Below are 21,862 nucleotides of genomic sequence, written 5' to 3'. Positions count from 1 at the left end.
CACCTACAATAAGGCCAGAGACAAGGTCAATCAAGCAACAATGACCTCAAATTTGGACAGTGACCAGGAAGTAGAAACAGGAAGAAAGATTGTCACTCCTGCTCGCTACCTCGACTCAGGTAAAAGACTGCTTGTTGGCTCTTTGTATTTGTTTCCATTTTTCAAAAGAATATCTAATGTTATAATGTTATGGTGTATGTGTGTATATATATATATATATATATATATAGTATGTACAGTACAGGCCAAAAGTTTGGTCACATTACTATTTGTAATGTTTTTGAAAGAAGTTTGTTTTGCTCATCAAGCCTGCATTTATTTGATCAAAAATACAGAACAAAATGTAATATTGTGATATATTATTACAATTTAAAATATATGGTTTTCAATTTATTATACTTTAAATTCTCATTTATTTCTGTGATGCAAAGCTGAATTTTCAGGATCGTTACTCCAGTCTTTAGTGTCACGTGACATCCAGTCTATCAGATTATCCTTCAGAAATCATTCTAATATTCTGATTTATTATGAGTGTTGGAAACAGTTCTGCTGCCTAATATATTTGATGAATAAAAGGTTCAAAAGAACTGCATTTATTCATAATAAAAACATATTTTCAAATAATATAAATCTCCTTTACTATCAATTCTTATCAATTTAACACATCCTTGCTGAATAAAAGTATTGATTTATTAAAAAAAAAAATCTATATAAAGATTTCTATTTTTAAAACATTTGCTTCTTTTTTCTTTTTTTTCTTTTTTTTATTCATCAAGGTATTATAAAAAAGTATCACAGGTTATGAAAAAATATTAAGCAGCAGAACTGTTTCCAACTTTGAAAATGAATCATCATATTAGATTATGATTTCTGATTTCTGAAGGATCATGTGACACTGAAGACTGGAGGAATGAAACTGAAAATTCAGCTTTGATCACAGAAATAAATGATCATAGAGCAAGTATAATAAATTGAAAACCAATTATTTTAAATTGTAATAATATATCACAATTAATTTTTTTTCTGTATTTTTGATCAAATAAATGCAGGCTTGATGAGCAGAAGAAACTTCTTTCAAAAACATTACAAATAGTAATGTGTCCAAACAACCACAAAGTGTTTGATGTCTGTGAATAATCTTTGTCTTGTTTTCCTCAGAAATTTTTTATATATACTTTCAGTGAACTGCTTTGACTTTCTAACTTGCTACCTTGTGTTTTTAGTCACCCCATCAATGGATTTCTTTTCAGCCAGACACAACGAGGACAGCCCAAGTAAATTTCCATTTTAACATTAATCCATTTCGTTTTTACCCCTGTCTGGCTGTGCATTTAGGAATTTTCTCACAAACACAGATATCACTGGAGGGGTGTAAAATGGCGGGTTCATTATTATTCTTAAAGAAAACACAACAAAACAGTGTAATGACAAACGTTTAAGTAGGCTCTTTTACATTTCGCTTTGAAACCAAATCTGCTTTTTTAATTGTTCTGTATTTTCTCTAACTGAACTGAATGATTTTTAAGTACTATAAGAAATCAAAACAACGGTGGGGGCAGTGCAGTTGTGGACAAGTGATGTAACCAGTGTTGTGGCTGAACACCAACAATCTCAGCAAGCCTACTTTAAACATTTGTAAAACCTACAGCAGATTTTATGCTTTCTAAAAGCAAGGATTATGTTATAAAAACAAAACATACACACGAGAGTATGATGAATCATATTGATTACGGTTTAGAAGCCTGGAAAGGACCTCATGGTGTGTGTTTTTTGTTTAGAAAAGGCTCTCATACTTAATGCAAGACAGAAAATATAGAATTCGTCATATTGACTGATATACTGTAAGTCTATTGAAATGTTCCCAACTGTCAACTTGAGATTTGAATCCATAGTGGAAGGAAGAGTTCTGCACACAATAGGAAAGACACTCCGTCATTGTTTCTTATTTATTAACTCACTTATGCCGTCAAACTGTTGTATGAACACAATATCACACATGTAGCTGTGCGATATGGCTGTATATCAGCAAGCTGTGATTACTTATGGCCGAATTACAGCTGAGCTGATATGCCATATGTGTCTGATTTTAATAAATTAAATAATTTTGCCTATAAATGTATCATTGTATCCCTTTATCAAGGAAAAACACATTTGCTAATTTTTCATTGTGGCCATAAAGTTTATAAATGGTCTCCTAAGATTTATTTATAATGGTCTTAAAAAGTCTTAAATTAGACACGATGAAACCTGCAGAAACACAGATGTAACCAGCTTTTCTTTTTTTCTATTTTTGCCAGCTTTTCACACAAATTTGGATGTGACCCCAACAAGGACTATGTTACAGAGCAATGACCAAGGTATGCCTGTCATCACTAGACAACTTTGTTATGGTGACATCATGTAATTGTACATCATTTAAACGTGTTATTTTGCACAAATTTAGGTCCCTCTATCACAAGCACTCCGAATACAACTCCAAACACTCAGAGTAAGTTGGATTCTTGATCATTGCCATGCAAGTACTCAAAGAATTACACAAACTACTTGCCATTGTCAGCTACCAAAGGCACTGGTACTTTCAGTAATCTGGGACTTTTCAGAGCTTAGTAAATTCTGGGACAGATTTTTGTTTCCATTACTACTTAATGAACAATCAACAATGATGAAGTAGGTACAATTACACTACCTATGTAATTTCTCATGAGTAAATGTGAGATGGCAGCCAAATGGAATGTTATGTTAATCATGTTTTTAATTTCACTCTTGTGGTGAAGGTAACCACTGGGCTCAGCTGTACCTAAGTTCTTGTGGTCAAAAAGGACCATTTCTCAGATGTATTTTTATATTTCAGATGATTCTTGCACACCAGCATATGTGAGGGCCATCTTTATGAGACTGGACAAGATCGAACTCTCTCTACAGACCATTCAGTCCATTTTAACCAAAACCATGAGTTCTGATGACCCTAAAATTGAAGAGCTGACCAGGTCACTACAGACTCCAGCTCAACTTGAAGAAGCTTCTGACAAGCTAAAGGACCTCGCTCACAGAAAGAAAGTGGTATGTGAAAATAGGACATTGCATTGGGTGGCAGTTCTCCTCTGGCAGGGCGTTATTTTGATTCAGGCAGCTGTACAGGTCAGATTTGATCGGAACAGTCTGAGATTGTGTGTTTTTGTGTTCATTGGAAAGGGCAATCGACACTCAGTCATGATCAGTTAACAAGCTCATTCTATTTGTTTGGACAAGGTGTTTAAAAAAACTACAGATGAATTTGACAACTTTTTTAACCTAATGAAAGGAACACTGAGAGGAAAGGAATTCACTAGGAGATATGCCTTGTCCTATCAGAAAATTGTTTTTCTGCATTGTTTCTCTTTACAGGTTGATTATCTGTCACTGCTGGGAGGTAAAACTCCTGGTGACTCCGTGAGACGAATGATGAGAGAAATTGGAACAAATGGCCTTTGGGCAAATTACAGTTTGAAGGGTCGAAAGGGGAAAAGAAATTTTCAGGATTTGGCTATATATCCCATCATAATCTGTAAGTTTCAAAAGAGAAAAGAGGAGACGTTTTTTTCATAATCCTCCACTCCACAAGCGTTCGTTCTCGCTGTTGTTAGATGTGAAGACTTTAAATCCACCCAATTATAAATTTTTTGCTCTGTTTTATTTAATCTTTGCAATCTGGCAACCATGTGCACATACACTACACTGTAAAAGAAGCACTGATTATCATAAAACACTGGCAGACATGTACAGTAAATAGGAGTATAGTAATCTCCATTGAGATATTCTGCTTTAATGATTATGTCATACAGTAGTCTATTTCTTCACAAGCTACTTGTGGGTTTTGCGACAAAATCTGCCATCAAACCTAATAAATCCAAAAAATTACTGTAAAGGGTTTGTTGAAATTTCAGCTTAAATTGGGTGCTTACTACAGGATGTTAATAAATAAAAGGGTTGATCTTGAAATATTGAAACTACAAGGCTACAACTACTTTGTCAATTACTGATTCAGCTACATTAAAGTACTTATACTTTTCTCATTCTTGTTTTTCCCTCTTTTCCTTTCTTTATATTTAGAGGCCTGCCACAAGATCCACCCGACAACTCTGCAAAAAACAATAGAAAATTGTATAGCTGATACACTGAGATATGCTCCTCACAGAGTGACTCAGGTCAGTGTTAAGCATTTGTTCAAAACACAAGGATGTAAAGTATTCGCTATTCAACGAATTATGCTGTTTTTCCAGATAAATTTAGGTGACTTTATTTTTTATAAATATTATATAGAAATTAGTAATTCCACTATCGTGACAACAATAACTTGATTAGCTCAAAGATGAAAATGTATTAGCTTAGCAAAATTTTCTGGCTAAGCAAGAAAGCCATGTTTGGTGAACTTGAAAAAAGTAACTGACCCACTGCATAGTTTACAGTGTCATTGTAGCTGACATGTAGCTGCAAATTTACATGATATAAATGTGATTTTAGTGACAGGGTAGTTGAAGATGGAAATGCAAATTTTCAAATCGAGTTTTTTCATTTGACAAAACCAAAGAAAATACACCTTTGTCAGAAAAATGTACATAATTAATGGCATAGAATTGACATTTACTTGAATGTTGTTACCTGTTTTTATTAGTTTGGTTCATTTATCTATCTTTGTTTTATAAATCAATTAATTTCATAATAGGAAAATATATGAATATAAATAAACAAATGATAAATGATTTGTTAAAAAAAGTTGTTGCTAACTATTTTATTTTACTTTATTTTTTATTTCTATATTTACTTAATTGTAATGCATTAATTTGTATTTATTTCCCTATGTATTTGTACATGCATGAAAGACAACAGCATCTACTTTAAGATATCATAAATTATTATGATTTTAATTAATAAAATTGTCTATGCAGCGGGATAATGGAGGACCCTCCATGGATGAAAGCCAATTAATGAGTCAAGAACATGCTGCAGCAGCAGAGGGGAGCGGCCTGATTGAATCTGCTGACTAGAAGAACTGTTTACAAATACAAAATGTATAAAAAATTTAAAAAAAAATTTGTTTAATCATAGTTGTTTCTTGAGCAGTTTTTGTAAATTATTATTATTATTTGTATCATGGTACAATACAAATGTTTAAAAAAAAAATTATTCATAGTTGTATTTCATGATGTACAGTACACATTAATCTGTAAAGAGAACACAGCTTAAACACTTGCTAGCTGTTAACATAGGATTCCATTCATTATGCTAAGCTAAGCTAGCGGCAACCCTGCCAAACGAAAACAATGCATGCACTGAGACAAATGCATTTGCCCACATATCTAAATGTAGGAAAGAAGTTCAATAAGCCCTATTTCTAAAAACGGTGGGAGTGTTCCTTTAAAGATAATAAAGTTTAAAATGTTACAGAACATTTGCATGTTATTGAAGCATGAAGTTCGACTCTAAATAAAATCCCCTTTTGTCTGGTAACATTTAACAAACTAGAAAAAAAAAAACTTTATAACAATGTTAGGGCATAATGTTCCAACAATGTTATCACTAAAAATTTGTTTGTAAAGTACATTATTGTATCTTTTAGGAGAACATTCTAGAAACGTTTTAAGACTTTGGGGTAGACAATGTTCTAAAAATATTATCACTTAACATTTTAACAAGGATATTCCCAAACCATTTTATAGAACATTATCACACCTCTTAGGAGAACATTGTGTGAAGTACAATAACATTTACCACTTTATAAAATGTTAGAGGATAATGTTCTAAAATTTTTATTTGTAAACATTTAAGGAATATCACAAAACATTTATAATGTTTTTATAGAATGTTATCCTAACTTTGAAAAGAACATTCTGGGAACAAAAATAAAACTACCCGCTGAAAACTTTATAAAAACGTTAGGCAATAATGTTATAAGAATGTTACCACTAAACATTTTTACAATGTTTTTCGAAGAATGTTCTCCTAACTCTGAAAAGAACATTCTGGGAACAAAAATAAAACTACCCGCTGAAAACATTTATAGAACAATACATGGTAATGTTCTCAGAACATTCTGATAACAAAAAAATTCTAGCTGGGTTTATGATGTCTGAGCTGAGAAGCTAAAAGACGGCTAGCTCTGTCTCCGTGCTCACAGTGGGTCGCTCTTGTTCTTTATAGCAGAAACTCTGCCTTGATGACTTTGGTTTGTAGTTTCAGACGCTGTGTCTCCAGAACTGGGTTTGGTGAACTTCATTTAGCCCATCTAACTCTAACATTTTGCAGATGAGTCTCTGATGATTTAATTTTCTGGCTTTAATCCAATATCCAATAAAATACATAATCCTTCCACGTAAACGCTTAAAATAAGCGCTGCAAATGGAGACGGCGAGACGTTTAGTCTTGGGCTCCATAACTAAAGCTCTGATGTCCAGTCCGTCAGGAACTGAGAAGAGCCAAAGATTCACACACTGATGTTTTTCTGAACGTCCTGAAGTTGCAAACGGCCCGAGTTCTGTTTCTCTGTGTCTCTACAAATGACAAAATACAACATTTTTAATAAAATATTTATTATCCATGGATTTATTTATTATATTTAAAATAACCGTTACACTGTAAAATATATCTGTAAGCAGCCATTACCTGGGCCAAGCGCAAAGAAAACAATAAGAGATGACAGTATGGCTGGGAGTGTCAGAACAAAAATTAGCCATTAAAGATCTATTAAGATCATGTTAGGTGGAATAGCTGTAAAATTTTAAAGGCAGTCAATAATGATATGATTTAATGGTTTATGGCTTTTGACCTATTGGAGGCACAGTTATGAAATTGATGTGATGTGGTCGGAGTAAGGGAATAATGACCCATGCAAAGTTTGGTATCAATTTGTCCAAGCATTGCAGAGATAAAGCCTCAAGAGTAATTTTGGCATCATGCCTCATATTCGTCGCAGGGCTATACAAAAATTGTTTTGACTATCGACGCAAAATTATTTTGTCGGCACGGTCTGAAGAAATCGGACGAACGGTCTAGGACGAGTTTGAAAACTTGATGGAGGACAGGAAGGTTTGTCAAATATGGTCAAATTGGTGTCTATGTTCTCGGCAGAATCCAATGAATGTATTATGACCAGTTTCATTACAATAGGCTAATTTAATCAAAAGTTATTAGCATTTTTGTAAATTTGGTCATAACCATTGACCACATGGTGATACTGCCCCGAAACTCTATGAGTACCTTCAGGGCTTGGTGTGGAAGACACACACCAGGTTTCGTAATGTGAGGTCAAAGCATTTGTAAAACAAAGGCCTAGCATCTTATACCATATACTGCTTTGAAGTCAATGGGAATTTCATGTTTGTTCTATTATAGCGCCACCAAGAGGCACAATCCCATCATTTTTTGTATGTGTCCTCAGAATGAGCCCACACATATATGTGTCGAGTTTGGTGACTCTAATTTTGTTTCAGACATTTATATCAATAACTACATACAAAATGACCCATGGACAACTTTGTTTAGATTTGTTTTGCCACTTCCTATAAAGATTTTGACAATTGGGCTCTGACTTCTAGTTAATCAACTTGGATTCCGTGTTTCTTATGCTGGTTTCTTCTAGATCGGACTAACAGTTTTGAATATTTGCAAATGTTTTTAAGCGCTAAATTACAACGCTGCACAAACCATAAGGCGAAACCTGGCATGTTTGGCATCGTTGGACTCAGCAAGGATTCAGGAGACAAAAAAAAGTTACTCAAATCATCATGAGCCAAGGAATCAGAGCCCTCAGGGTTCAAAAGATATTAGCTAAAACATGAGTCAAATTTTGTACAAGTGGTGGCGCTAGAGGGATAGTTAATGTAGGGCCAGGCCTCTATGAGCGTGCCAAATTTCACAACTTTTATCATACGGTTCAATACAATAAGTAAAATGCAGAGTAATTTGTTATTTTTATTAAATATGCATGTCTGACCAATTCTCCTAAGTGATAAACACATGAACATGAATAATATCAGGAGCTTTGTGACATTATTTGATGATTCGACTTGTGTTAATATTTAAAATAAACATTCATTTTGTTATTCTTCATCTCAGCGAGACATCAATGTGTAAAATAATACATTGACAATTAACATGAACCTCCAAAAAATGTCAACTGTAGACAACATAACACTTCTGGCAAATAAATTCATGAGAGAGAGAGAGAGAGAGAGAGAGAGAGAGAGAGAGAGAGAGAGAGAGAGAGAGAGAGAGAGAGATAAGTTTGTTCATTAAAATAAGGCAACACTTTGGATTAAAATCACTGTGGATTGTCGAGCCGCTGTAGTGAGATGGGCTTTGTAGCGACGTCTTTAGTGCCTTTATGGGTCTTGAGAGAGGAAATGACATTGGTGTCAATGAAGGCCTTTCTGAGCCATCGGATTTCAACACTAATATCTTCATCTGTGTGTGAAGATGAGCGGAGGACTGACGGCTGGCCAACCACAGGAGGAATTAATCACACAATTTACATTTCTGGCTGAACTAACGCTTTAAAAAAAGATTTCTTCAAAAATGCAATGTTGCAGTTCCATGGGGGAGCTATACCTTTAATGAAGAAGTGATTGCTTAAATATGTACCAATCGATTTAAAGATAAATGGTTGCTTCTCCAAAAAAATAGTCGTTTAACATTTTTATCTAACGTTAAAGTTATGCATAATGATAACCGCTCATCCAGTCAAACACTGGTTTGCATTACATGATGGTTTTCTAGACCGCAGCTCCGGAGCCTCTCTTTCTGAACTTGACCACCATCACGGTGATGTTGTCGGGACAGCCGCGGTAGAAGGACTGCAGGACGATGCTCTTGGCACCGAAGTGCGGCTCATGCAGACGCTCTTTAATGAAGTGCACGGCTTCCTCGCTGCTGAAGGCGTCCCAGAGTCCATCTGAGGCCAGAATCATGAACTCAGGCCGTAGTTGGTCCAGGTCGAAGGTCAGCACATCAGGGTCAGGGATCAGCACCTTCAGCTTCTTCAGCGGATAGTCACCAAGTGACCGGGACATGGCAAGAACGCCTTGCACACGCCAGGAGCCGTTGAAACTGATAAAGCCACCTAAATCAGAGAATTAAAGCAGGCCAGTCAATTAAAGAAGTTAAGGCGTTTAACTATTAGGATGTCACCAGACCTTGAATTTCAGACACACACACAATGACAGTTCTTCTAAAAAATCTAAAAGAGCTGCAGAACATTTTTAACTCTTTCCCCGCAATCTTTCCGTGTTTTCGGTAGGGGAAGAGTACAGAATCTCCAGATTAAAACACAGGTGAAGTAGAAGCAGAAACTAGCGATCTCATAATCAGATGCATATGTAAAATAACACAATATCAAACATTAAACATCATATAAACCAAAACGGCCTAATGTTACTGAAAGAGATGACCCAGGACGAGCTCTAGGACTGAGAAGCTTTGACGGTCTCCATCTGTGTTTGATCATCTGAATCGCATCTGGATGGAGTCTTTCACAAAAATGTGATTTTCTCAGCTATTTGCCCAATGTTGCTTTTTTATGAAACTTACCCTCATTGAAGTGTTGATAAAGGTTTTAATTCTCAAATTAATTGAAAATACAACAGAGGATCTGATCTTTCTTTTGATAGATTCCATGCTCATACAACAAAACATCCTGGGGGCCATGAAAGTTTTGTGTGAAAATGTTCAAAAATGCTGGCGGGGAAAGAGTTCATCTGCCTTTTGAAGGGCACCTATCATGCAAAATACACTTTGACACAACCACCCTATAATGGTAAAAATCCACCCAGTGCTTTTTTATTAATCCCCATAAATCATAAGCAGTGTCTCAGAACAAGCCAGGAGAAGCGTCTGGACAGTGAAGAAGCGAAGAAGTGAAGAAGTATAATTTTACTGACTTAGTAAACTGTATTTGAATTATAACCACGGCTATTTAAAGAACGGCCGTGTTGTGCTGCACTCAATTATTATGGCTGGCTTTAAGAACTGTTATTGAGTCATAGTTTTGTTTCGATTCGAGCCATTGACAGGCGTTTGCCTTGATTCTTTGGGCTAATTATTAAAGCGTCCACAGCTGTTCTCATTCAATTAGTGAAAAGCATCTATTTAAAAGGCATATTAAGAAGTTAAAGGGGGGGTGAAACACTCAGTTTCAGTCAGTGTCATGTCAATCTTGAGTACCTATAGAGTAGCATTGCATCCTGCATATCTCCGAAAAGTCTTTATTTTTTTTATAATTATATAAGAAAGATGCGCTGTTCCGAGTCTTTCCGAAAAAAGCCGAGCGGGTGGGGGCGTGTCGTGTGAGCGGAGCTAAATAATGACGTGTGCAGGAGCGCGCTGCAGTGAGGAAAGTGATTCGCTCTGTGAGGAAAGTGATTCGCTCAGTGAGGAAAGTGATTCGCCCGCCGCGTGAGGAAAGTGATTCGCTCAGTGAGGAAAGTGATTCGCCCGCCGCGTGAGGAAAGTGAGTCGCTCTGTGAGGAAAGTGATTCGCTCTGTGAGGAAAGTGATTCGCTCAGTGAGGAAAGTGATTCGCCCGCCGCGTGAGGAAAGTGATTCGCTCTGTGAGGAAAGTGATTCGCTCAGTGAGGAAAGTGATTCGCCCGCCGCGTGAGGAAAGTGAGTCGCTCTGTGAGGAAAGTGATTCGCTCTGTGAGGAAAGTGATTCGCTCAGTGAGGAAAGTGATTCGCCCGCCGCGTGAGGAAAGTGAGTCGCTCTGTGAGGAAAGTGATTCGCTCAGTGAGGAAAGTGATTCGCCTGCCGCGTGAGGAAAGTGAGTCGCTCTGTGAGGAAAGTGATTCGCCCGTCGCGTGAGGAAAGTGCTAATACAGATCGACCGCCGGCCTATCAGTGGGTAAGTCAGTAGCTACTGGTTATATCACCTGTTTAGCATCCTACAAACCAGCGCTTTGATGGGCGTAGGCTGTTGCTTTCGCTCTCTCCCTCGCTCTCTCTCACGCGCTTCCGGTAGAATTGTCCGTAAGGCCCATACAAGGAAATTCCGCCCCCACTAACGTCAATGGGGACGCATGATCTCAAAAAACTTGCCGAAACTTAAGACTAACCGGAAGTAGTATTTTTGACAAAGAAATACTCCCATCAAACGTCCACCTTAACTTTTGAAACTTTGTCTATGTTTAGTATGGGATTCCAAGTCTTTAACAGTGTAAAAAGATCAGTATGCATGAAACAGCATTTCACCCCCCCTTTAATGGAAGTTAACTGGTTTTGATAGAAAGCTGTCAGAATACACAGAGAATCTCAGTTTGTTGCGTATGGGGCGGCATAGCCGCTGACCAGTCAGGGTGACCCCTGACCCCTGACCCCGCCGAAAGCATCAACAGTGGCACGTGAGCATCAGAACTGGACCACGGAGCAATGGAAGAAGGTGGCCTAGTCTGAGGAATCACGTGTTCTTCTACATCACGTGGATGGCCGGGTGTGTGTGTGTGTGTGTGGCTTACCTGGGGAACACATGGCCCCAGGATGCACTATGGGAAGAAGGCGAGCCGGTGGAGGCAGTGTGATGCTTTGGCCAATGTTCTGCTGGGAAACCTTGGGTCCTCCATCCATGTGGATGTTACTTTGACACGCTCCACCTACCTAAGCATTGCTGAGACCATGTTCAGCCTTTGATGGAAACGGTATTCTGGTGGCTGTGGCTCTTCCAGCAGGATAATGCTCCTGACACAAAGCACAAACGCTTCAGGAATGGTTTGAGGAGCACAACAACCAGTTTGAGGCGTCGACTCGGCCTCCAGATTCCCCAGATCTCAATCCAATCGAGCATCTGTGGGATGAGCTGAACAAACAAGTCCGATCCATGGAGGATCCACCTCGCAACTTGCAGGACTTAAAGGATCTGCTGCTAACATCTTGGTGCCAGATACCACAGCACACCTTCAGGGGTCTAGTGGAGTCCATGCCTCAATGGGTCAGGGGGACCAATACAATATTAGGTGGTCATAATGTTATGCCAGATCGGTGTATGCTGTTAATATGAATGAAACAACAGAAGAAAAAACAGAAAATCACACACTGCTCTTGACTGAATAACTTTAGTTGCTTTCAAAAGAATACATTCCTCACATGAATGCTGCTGTTAAACGCTCTGGCGAGGAGAAAAACATGGCGGACCGTGTACAGCCCACTGGGGGGCGGAGCTATGCTAATAGGGCAGTCATGGGCGGGGCCTGTTGCAATGCGATGTCACATTTGAGCACAATCCTTAATACCCGAGGCACTGTTTTAGATTTATAGGGAAAATAACAAACGGAGAGTGTAGATTTTGACCTCAATAGGGTGTTGGTGTACACACACTGCTAACACATAATTATGTTCAAAAACAATACAAATGTGAATTTTGCATTATTTATCCCCTTTAAAACAGTGTAAAGTCAGTACAACAAATACTACCGTGATGTATAAATACTTTACAATTATCACATTACAGTAAATATATATATATATATACATAGAGAGAGAGAGAGAGAGAGAGAGAGAGAGAGAGAGAGAGAGAGACCAGCTTGACTGCAGTGGACTACTACTCACCTGATTTCTTGATTCTCTTTCGCTCTTTTAACTGGTAGGGTTTGTGGTCATGTGACAGCGGGACAGCATTACCGTCTTTATCACACAGCACTGCCCTGGAGTCGCCAACGTTAGCTACAGTCAAGTCCTTCTCAGACAGCAGAGCCACCAGACACGTGGTACCTGAGCCAGACACAAAGCGTTCACGAGAATGAAGAACAGCCTCCTGAGAGGGAACAGTGAAGCCAGCTATCAATGGAAACCCAGGTTGGTTTCATGTGTGTCTGCTATGATTTTTCTCAGTGTCTGCACGTATATACACAAAGACCCGTGGGTCATGTACTTATTTCAGTCTGTAGGAACAGCAACAGCGCCCGGCGGCTAGAGAACGCAAGCCCTGAAAAACCACGATGCCGTTATTCGTGAGAACAGTGTAAGAAGCGCGTGAAGCCAGTCAGTCTGGATTAGGGATGTGCTAAACATCTAATTTCAGAACCGCTTAAACAGAAACTGTTTCACAGGCTAGTCGACTAGTCTAACCCCGACTCCCGGAGACAGTCTGTATATGATATCGGTCTATTTTTAAGAACACAAAATCTATGTATATCAAATCCCATACTGAATGCTGTTAAAAATAGATCAGATACATGCGACGTGTTTGCCTTGCATTATGATCTTTGAGTCAATAGGCAGCACAGGACCAATAGACCTGAGTATAATGTGTTAAGAGCTCGCTTAAGTACTGGGGAGCTAAACCATTTAGTGCTTTGTAAGTAATAAGCAAGATTTTAAAATGTCTGCGATGTTTAATAGGGAGCCAGTGCAGTGTTGACAGAACTGGACTAATATGATCATACTTCCTGGTTCTAGTAAGAACTCGAGCTGCTGCGCTTTGGACCAGCTGGAGCTTGTTTATTAAGCGAGCAGAGCAACCACCCAGTAGAGCATTACAATAATCTATCTATCTATCTATCTATCTATCTATCTATCTATCTATCTATCTATCTATCTATCTATCTATCTATCTATCTATCTATCTATCTATCTATCTATCTATCTATCTATCTATCTATCTATCTATCGGTCTGTCTGTCTGTCTGTCTGTCTGTCTATCTATCTATCTATCTATCTATCTATCTATCTATCTATCTATCTATCTATCTATCTATCTATCTATCTATCTATCTATCTATCTATCTATCTATCTATCTATCTATCTATCATGGACCAGATGGAGTTTGTTTATTAAGCGAGCAGGGCAACCACCCAGTAGAGCATTACAATAATCTATCTATCTATCTATCTATCTATCTATCTATCTATCTATCTATCTATCTATCTATCTATCTATCTATCTATCTATCTATCTATCTATCTATCTATCTATCTATCTATCTATCTATCTATCTATCTATCTGTCTGTCTGTCTGTCTGTCTGTCTGTCTGTCTGTCTGTCTGTCTGTCTGTCTGTCTGTCTGTCTGTCTGTCTATCTATCTATCTATCTATCTATCTATCATGGACCAGCTGGAGTTTGTTTATTAAGCGAGCAGGGCAACCACCCAGTAGAGCATTACAATAATCTATCTATCTATCTATCTATCTATCTATCTATCTATCTATCTATCTATCTATCTATCTATCTATCTATCTATCTATCTATCTATCTATCTATCTATCTATCTGTCTGTCTGTCTGTCTGTCTGTCTGTCTGTCTGTCTGTCTATCTATCTATCTATCTATCTATCATGGACCAGCTGGAGTTTGTTTATTAAGCGAGCAGGGCAACCACCCAGTAGAGCATTACAATAATCTATCTGTCTATCTATCTGTCTATCTATCTGTCTGTCTGTCTGTCTGTCTGTCTGTCTGTCTGTCTGTCTGTCTGTCTGTCTGTCTGTCTGTCTGTCTATCTATCTATCTATCTATCATGGACCAGCTGGAGTTTGTTTATTAAGCGAGCAGGGCAACCACCCAGTAGAGCATTACAATAATCTATCTATCTATCTATCTATCTATCTATCTATCTATCTATCTATCTATCTATCTATCTATCTATCTATCTATCTATCTATCTATCTATCTATCTATCTATCTATCTATCTATCTGTCTGTCTGTCTGTCTGTCTGTCTGTCTGTCTATCTGTCTGTCTGTCTGTCTGTCTGTCTGTCTGTCTGTCTATCTATCTATCTATCTATCTATCTATCTATCTATCTATCTATCTATCTATCTATCTATCTATCATGGACCAGATGGAGTTTGTTTAATAAGCGAGCAGGGCAACCACCCAGTAGAGCATTACAATAATCTATCTATCTGTCTGTCTGTCTGTCTGTCTGTCTATCTATCTATCTATCTATCTATCTATCTATCTATCTATCTATCTATCTATCTATCTATCTATCTATCTATCTATCTATCTATCTATCTATCTATCTATCTATCTATCTATCTATCTATCTATCTATCTATCTATCATGGACCAGCTGGAGTTTGTTTATTAAGCGAGCAGGGCGACCACCCAGTAGAGCATTACAATAATCTAGCCTTGAGCTCATGAACGCATGTACTAACTGTTCAGCATTTGGCACTGAAAGCATGTGCCGTAATTTAGATATATTTTTAAGATGATAGAATGCGGTTTTACAGATGCTAGAAACGTGGCTTTCAAATGAAAGATTGGTATCAAAAATCACACCCAGGTTCCTCACTGACGACGAGTGTGTGTGTGTGTGTGTGTGTGTGTGTGTGTGTGTGTGTGTGTGTGTGTGTGTGTGAGAGAGAGAGATGAGGGCTTGACAGAGCAGTCATCAAGTGTTAGACAGTATTCTCGGTTACTACTTGTGGAGCTTTTCTGTCCAATGATTAAAAATTCAGTTTTATCTGAATTAAGTTGCAGGAAATTACTATTCATCCAATTTTTTATATCAGCTATGCATTCCGTTAATCTTGTGAATTGGTAGGTTTCGTCAGGGCGTGAGGAAATATAGAGCTGAGTATCGTCAGCATAACAATGAAAACTAATGCCATGCTTCCTAATGATATCTCCCAGTGGAGCAGATACAGGGTGAAGAGCAACGGTCCTAACACTGAGCCTTGCGGTACCCCATACTGAACTTGTGATCGGTGTGACATCTCTTCATTTACTGCTACAAACTGATAACGGTCAGATAAGTACGATTTAAAGGGTTAGGGTCACCCAAAAATGAAAAATATATCATTAATTACTCCCCCTCATGTCGTTGGGAAGGATCTTCAGAACACAAATGAAGATATTTTAGTGTAAAGCTGAGAAAGGCTTCAGATAGGCCTCCATTGGCATTCAGTCCATTCCCACTCACAAGACCCATAAAGGCCCTAAACACATCGACACACAGCCCATCTCACTACAGCGGCTCTACAATCCTTTTAAGAAGCGATGAGAATAGTTTTTGTGCCCAAAAATAAAAATAATGACTTTATCCGCCAAGTTATCGTCTTCCGTGTAGGTCTCGGCCGTGAGCTCAGGCGATCCTCTTCTGGGACATGAACGGCGGAGCTGCGTCACATTCTCGCGCATGCGTCGAGTTCACGTCAATAACTTGGTGAATAAAGTCGTTATTTTGATTTTAGTGCGCACAATAACTATTTTCGTTGCATTGTAAAATTACTGTACAGCCACTGTAGTGAGATGAACGAAGGTGTTACGGGTGTCCAACGACATGAGGGTGAGTAATCAATGAAATATTTTTTATTTTGGGGTGAACTAACCCTTTAAACCATGCCAACCACACAGTATCATTATTTCTGCCTTATAATCATTCAGATTATCACAGAAGCACTGGATAAAAGTTTACAATTCAGATATAAACACTGAGTAAATCACCTTTTGAAAGTAATTTGACACAATAATGATTGCATCCATTAAAATGTAACGCCAATAGATAAATGACTGTTAAAAATGTGTTTGTCATTAAATTTATAATGTCATTGAATCATTCGTTCAATAGATTCATTCAAAATTTTAATTCATCCAGGGATGAAAAATCTTTTTCCTGCATTTTTAATCCAGACTTTTATGTCAGTGTATCGAGAATGATGCAGCTCTACTGAATGCTGTCAGGTACTTGAACCGCACATCTAAGGTTTGATTCTCAGGTCTATTGGTTGAAGAGGTGATTGTGAGCCATCCATGATGGTGATCTCTCACCTGCTTCATCGTAGGAGGCCGACAGTTTCTCCAGGATCTCTTTGTCTATGTTGAGTATCTGCTGCTTGAGGATGGACTGATGAGGACGAGCGCCGTTTTCTTTCTGAAGCTGCTGGCGCAACATGATGGGAAGACGAGACTTGGCGTACTCTGCAGCTGCCTGAGAGACGGACACAGATAGCACACACATTTCTCATTCTGGAGCAACACTTTCATACTCCACAGGACAGTTTATGAACTGACTCTTCAGCGCATGCATTTTACTTACTGCTGACATATCTCTTAATATTTAAAGTCCTGTCATAACAATACTAGTTATGTTAAAGTCATTGGAACTGCTGTACGGTAGAATTTTTTTAACGCTTGACAGGTATATCATCATCACTGTATGAAATGCAAAATAAAGACCGATTCATCCAGTAATAAAACAAGTGAAGTCTTTATTAGTGAGTCATTGAATCATTCACTCAAGAGATTCGTTCAAAAACACTGATTCATCCAGTAATGAAACAAATGAAGTCTTTAGGCTTGTTCGTGATCCATTGGCGCTGCGCAGACCGATCGGTGTATGACATCAAAGTACCGCGAGAGAGATTCAAAAGCATAAGGAGTAGTTTGCTCTACAATCGTTCTTGCGGTACTTTGATGTCATATGCTGATCAGTCTGCGCAGCGCCAATGGATCACGAACAAGCCTTTTATGAGTGAGTCATTGAATAATTAATTCAAAAACACTGATTCATTCAGTAATAAAACAAGTGAAGTGTTTATGAGTGAGTCATTGAATCATTCACTCGAGATTCATTCAAAAATGCTTCTGTTGCGAGGCCTGTTTCCAGTTAAAGGTCCACTGAAATCAGAATTTAAGTTTTTTAGCTTTTAGTATGACTGTGTTAGTCTTAAAGGTTCTGTTCTTCGCGATCCCATCTTTCAAACTTTAGTTAGTGTGTAATGTTTACATTTACGCATTTGGCAGACACTTTTATCCAAAGCGACTTACATTGAATTCAAGGTACACATTTTACATTTTGTCAGTTCTTGCTTTCCCTGGGAATCGAACCCATGACCTTGGCGTCTCTAGCGCCATGCTCTATCATTTGAGCTACAGTAATGTTGCTGTTAGAGCATAAATAATACCTGTAAAATTATAAAGCTCAAAGTTCAATGCCAAGCGAGATATTTTATTTAACAGAAGTTCCCTTTCGAAGCCGACAGCGAGCGGCCGGTTTGGACTACACCGCTGCACTTCCTGCTGTGATGACGTCACTAGAACCGTTTGTTGACTAAAGCTCCGCCCACAAGAACACGCAAAATAGGGGGCGTGGTCTCGCTGCTCTCCCGCGTGGAGAAGAGCGCGCATTCAGCACTTGCATCGCCCCGTTATGGTAAGAGGCGGGACCTTTCTGGGCAAAGTGCGCTAAGCTGCTGTCCAATCACAACACGGGAAGCGCTGGCCCAATCAGAACTCGTTACGTGTTTCTGAAGGAGGGACTTCATAGAACAAGGAAATCATCAGGCCGTTTTTAGGACCGAGGAAACAGCGCTGTACAGATAAGGCAATTGTGTGAAAAATACTGTGTTTTTACACGCAAAACATGAACTCATGTTATATTGCACACTGTAAACATAATCAAAGCTTCGAAAACACGCGAAGAACGGGACCTTTAAAGTTATGAATAAGCTGGTATGTTCCAAAACTATGACAAAATTTGCATTTAGGAGATATAAGCATTCAAAATTTACAGTCTTCCACGTCCGCTAAAACGAATTTCAGATTTTGGTGACATCATCGCAGACTTCACTTTCTCATTAAATCTTTTGTCCAATCAAAATGCTCTCTAGAATCTAAAGCCCGCCCCCACCACTGCCGAGGCTAAGGCTGAAATCGGTCAGTTGTTTACACACATTTACTCATTTCTATATGGTGAAAGGCACACAGCACACTATATATGTGATAGGAAACCATTCAGTGTAAATAAGCTTTTAGTTGAGGTGAATAAAGTCTGTTTTCACGTTAGTTTCTCACTCCGCAGCAGCGCACACACCCCAACGGCTCTGGTCTAAATCTAGACTACAGACACGAGAGCGCAGCGCGGATCATATGCGCGAGTCGGCGCAGACAACAAACATACAGACCCATTTGAATTCTGCACAGAATGCTGCATTACAAAGCGATATGGAGGAGATTATGATGGTTATCATCATTTTATTATTTTTAATTCTCTTTACATTGTATTCTTTTTCTTATGCATTTTTTATCCCTATTTTAATTCCTTTCTATGTAAAGCACTTTGAATTGCCATTGTGTATGACATGTGCTATACAAATAAACTTGCCTTGCCTTGCCTTAAATGCCACCTAATATAAAGTGGGGCCAATGTGGCAAAGTGATGGAAACAGAATAATTATATTATAAGACCGCGCTTCAGACCGAGACATGTTACGAGCTGCTTTAACAGACCCTGATGTCCACAACCATACTATAGAAGTGTGGAGTTGGTGTTAGTTATCACTTACAAAATACAAATCTCACTAGAAATACTTACATCTGCATGCACAGACAGATGGATGCACACATACACGCACACACAAACACACACAGAGAGAGAGAGAGAGAGAGAGAGAGAGAGAGAGAGAGAGAGAGAGAGAGAGAGAGAGAGAGAGAGAGAGAGAGAGAGAGAGATGCATGCACAGAGAGACAGATAGATAGACAGATGCATGCATGCGCACGCCCACACACACACACAGATGCATGACAGACAGGTGGATGCGCGCGCGCGCGCACACACACACACACACACACACACACACACACAGATGCGCACAGACAGACAGATGGATGAGCGCGCACATACACACACACACACACACACACACAGATGCATGCACAGACAGACAGGTGGATGCGCACACACACTGATGCGCACAGACAGACAGATGGATGAGCGCGCACATACACACACACACACACACACACACACAGATGTTTACCTCCCCACCATGCCCATCGAAGACGCCGAAGATGGACGGATGGCTGTGGTTGATGGCGTCCGTGGGGATGTGGAACCTGTCCTCCATGTGCTCTCTGCGGCCCTGGATGGAGTACACGGCCGCCGCGCTGCTCCGGTACTGCCATGCCCCGGATACCCGCTCGCCCTGCGGCTTCACCGCCTCCGCCATCCGGCCCTTCATCAGGCTGGACTGTGCGATGCTCTTCATCTCCTCCGTGTGGAAGAAGAAGCTCCAGAGAGCCAGACTGACACACAGCAGCGTCAGCAGCAGCAGAGAGTCCGGCCGCAGCAGCAGACCGCGCATGGTGCGAGTCATGCTCACACACACACATCAGAGGAGGACGAACAAGAACACACACACACATCAGAGGAGGAAGAATAACACACTCATGCTCTCTCTCTCTCTCTCTCTCTCTCTCTCTCTCTCTCTCTCTCTCTCTCTCTCTCTCTCTCTCTCTCTCTCTCTCTCTCTCTCTCTCTCTCACACACACACACACACACACACATCAGAGGAGGAATAAGAACACACTCATCCTCTCCTCCGGCACTCGCGGCTGCAGTAGAATTTATCAGCAGATGCAGTGGTTCCCTTAGAGGGGGGGTGGGGGGGGGGGCGACGACTTGTGGCCAGTAAAACACACACACAGAGAGATACAGATGTGTTTAGTGACACACACACACACAGGAGTCAGGACGCTAGTGGTGACCAGTTTCACTTTCACACGTTAGGGTTACTCAGAACTGCCTGTCAAAATAAAAGTCTGAACTTTGTGCTAGAATAACACACACACACACACACACAGGTTTGTTTCACTATATTAGTGAGGACATTACATAGACTTCCATTGATTTTATAATGGTATTTTCTATCCCCTAACCCAACCCCTATCCCTAAACCTACCCAGCACAGAAACATGTGCAGATCAATAGATTTATATAAAAACATGTTTTGGCTGATTTATAAGCCTTTTTAACTAGTGAGGACCAGTCCAATGTCCTCACTAGTGGGTCATTTTCATGTTTTACTATATAAGTGAGGACATTTGTGTCCTCACAAGTATTACCAAACAAGGAACACACACACACACAATTGTAAATCAAAGTTTGCCTGATGGTGAATTTGCAGCGGGAGAAAAAATAATGGCTTGCACATTAAATCATCTCTGTTATTATTCAGCTACCTACAAATGAATAAATGAACAAAATATTAATTTGATTTGGAATTATTTAAGTGAAAACACTGTGTGTGTGTGTGTGTGTGTGTGTGTGTGTGTGTGTGTGTGTGTGTGTGTGTGTGTGTGTGTGTGTGTGTGTGTGTGTGTGTGTGTTTTGTTTCACTCAAAATACCCCACAGATCATGTTTCATAGCATGTTAAAATTGTCACTTTTTGAGGGTTTTTGTGTCTCTTTAAATGCAAATGAGCTGCTGCTCCCCGCCCCTTTCAGCAAGAGGGCGGAGCTTCAAGAGCTTTTGTTAGCAGCTCTGATTAACTCATGCACACACACACTTAGCATTTAGGCCTTTAGGCATTGTTCTCACTGCCGGAATGGCACATTTAACGCACATATACATAAAATATGAAATAATAATAATGATAATAATAATAAAAAACGTATTTGTAGTGCAATCGATTCATGATTCGGATCGCCAGTGTCTCGTGATTTCAGCAGTTTGACATCCGAATGATAAATTAATTCGCTGATTCATAACCGTTTGAATCTTTATTTGAGGATTGAACACAAACGCGGAAGAGAAGCCAATGCTGAATAAAGTCGTAGTTTTTGTTATTTTTGGACCCAAATGTATTTTGGATGCTTCAAGAGACTCTAATTAACCCACTGATGTCTCATATGGACTACTGTGATGATGTTTTTATTCCCTTTCTGGACATGGACAGTATAGTGTGCATACACTTGCATACGCTCTCCCAGCTAACAGGGAACTTTCTCAGAACGTTGGCTAACGTTCTCTGAAAGTTCTCTCAAAGTTATCAAAAAACGTTCTTGCAGTAACGTTATTAGAACGTTGTGTCAACGTTATTTGCCATTGAGAAACGTTATTCTTACATTGTTAGTGGAACGTTTTAAAAACGTTACTACATTAAAAAAAGTATTAG

At 39.2% G+C, this 21,862-nt stretch overlaps 1 protein-coding gene across 1 annotated transcript; it reads right to left on the bottom strand.

Annotated features, from left to right (window-relative positions):
- Positions 1 to 7,934: 7,934 nt before the first annotated feature.
- Positions 7,935 to 20,174, bottom strand: ppm1lb (protein phosphatase, Mg2+/Mn2+ dependent, 1Lb). Its single transcript, XM_067451519.1, has 4 exons — positions 19,726 to 20,174; positions 16,736 to 16,895; positions 12,569 to 12,730; positions 7,935 to 9,094 (listed from the first exon to the last, which is right to left on the bottom strand). Exons 1-4 carry the CDS (start codon positions 20,059 to 20,061, stop codon positions 8,748 to 8,750), a joined length of 1,005 nt encoding a protein of 334 aa, XP_067307620.1. The 5' UTR covers positions 20,062 to 20,174; the 3' UTR covers positions 7,935 to 8,747.
- Positions 20,175 to 21,862: the final 1,688 nt, after the last annotated feature.

The sequence above is a fragment of the Pseudorasbora parva genome, chromosome 8, assembly GCF_024679245.1.
Source record: "Pseudorasbora parva isolate DD20220531a chromosome 8, ASM2467924v1, whole genome shotgun sequence".
Classification (NCBI taxonomy): domain Eukaryota; kingdom Metazoa; phylum Chordata; class Actinopteri; order Cypriniformes; family Gobionidae; genus Pseudorasbora; species Pseudorasbora parva.
The sequence above is the reverse complement of the archived record's forward strand: the minus strand, read 5'-3'. Positions and strand labels throughout refer to the sequence as shown.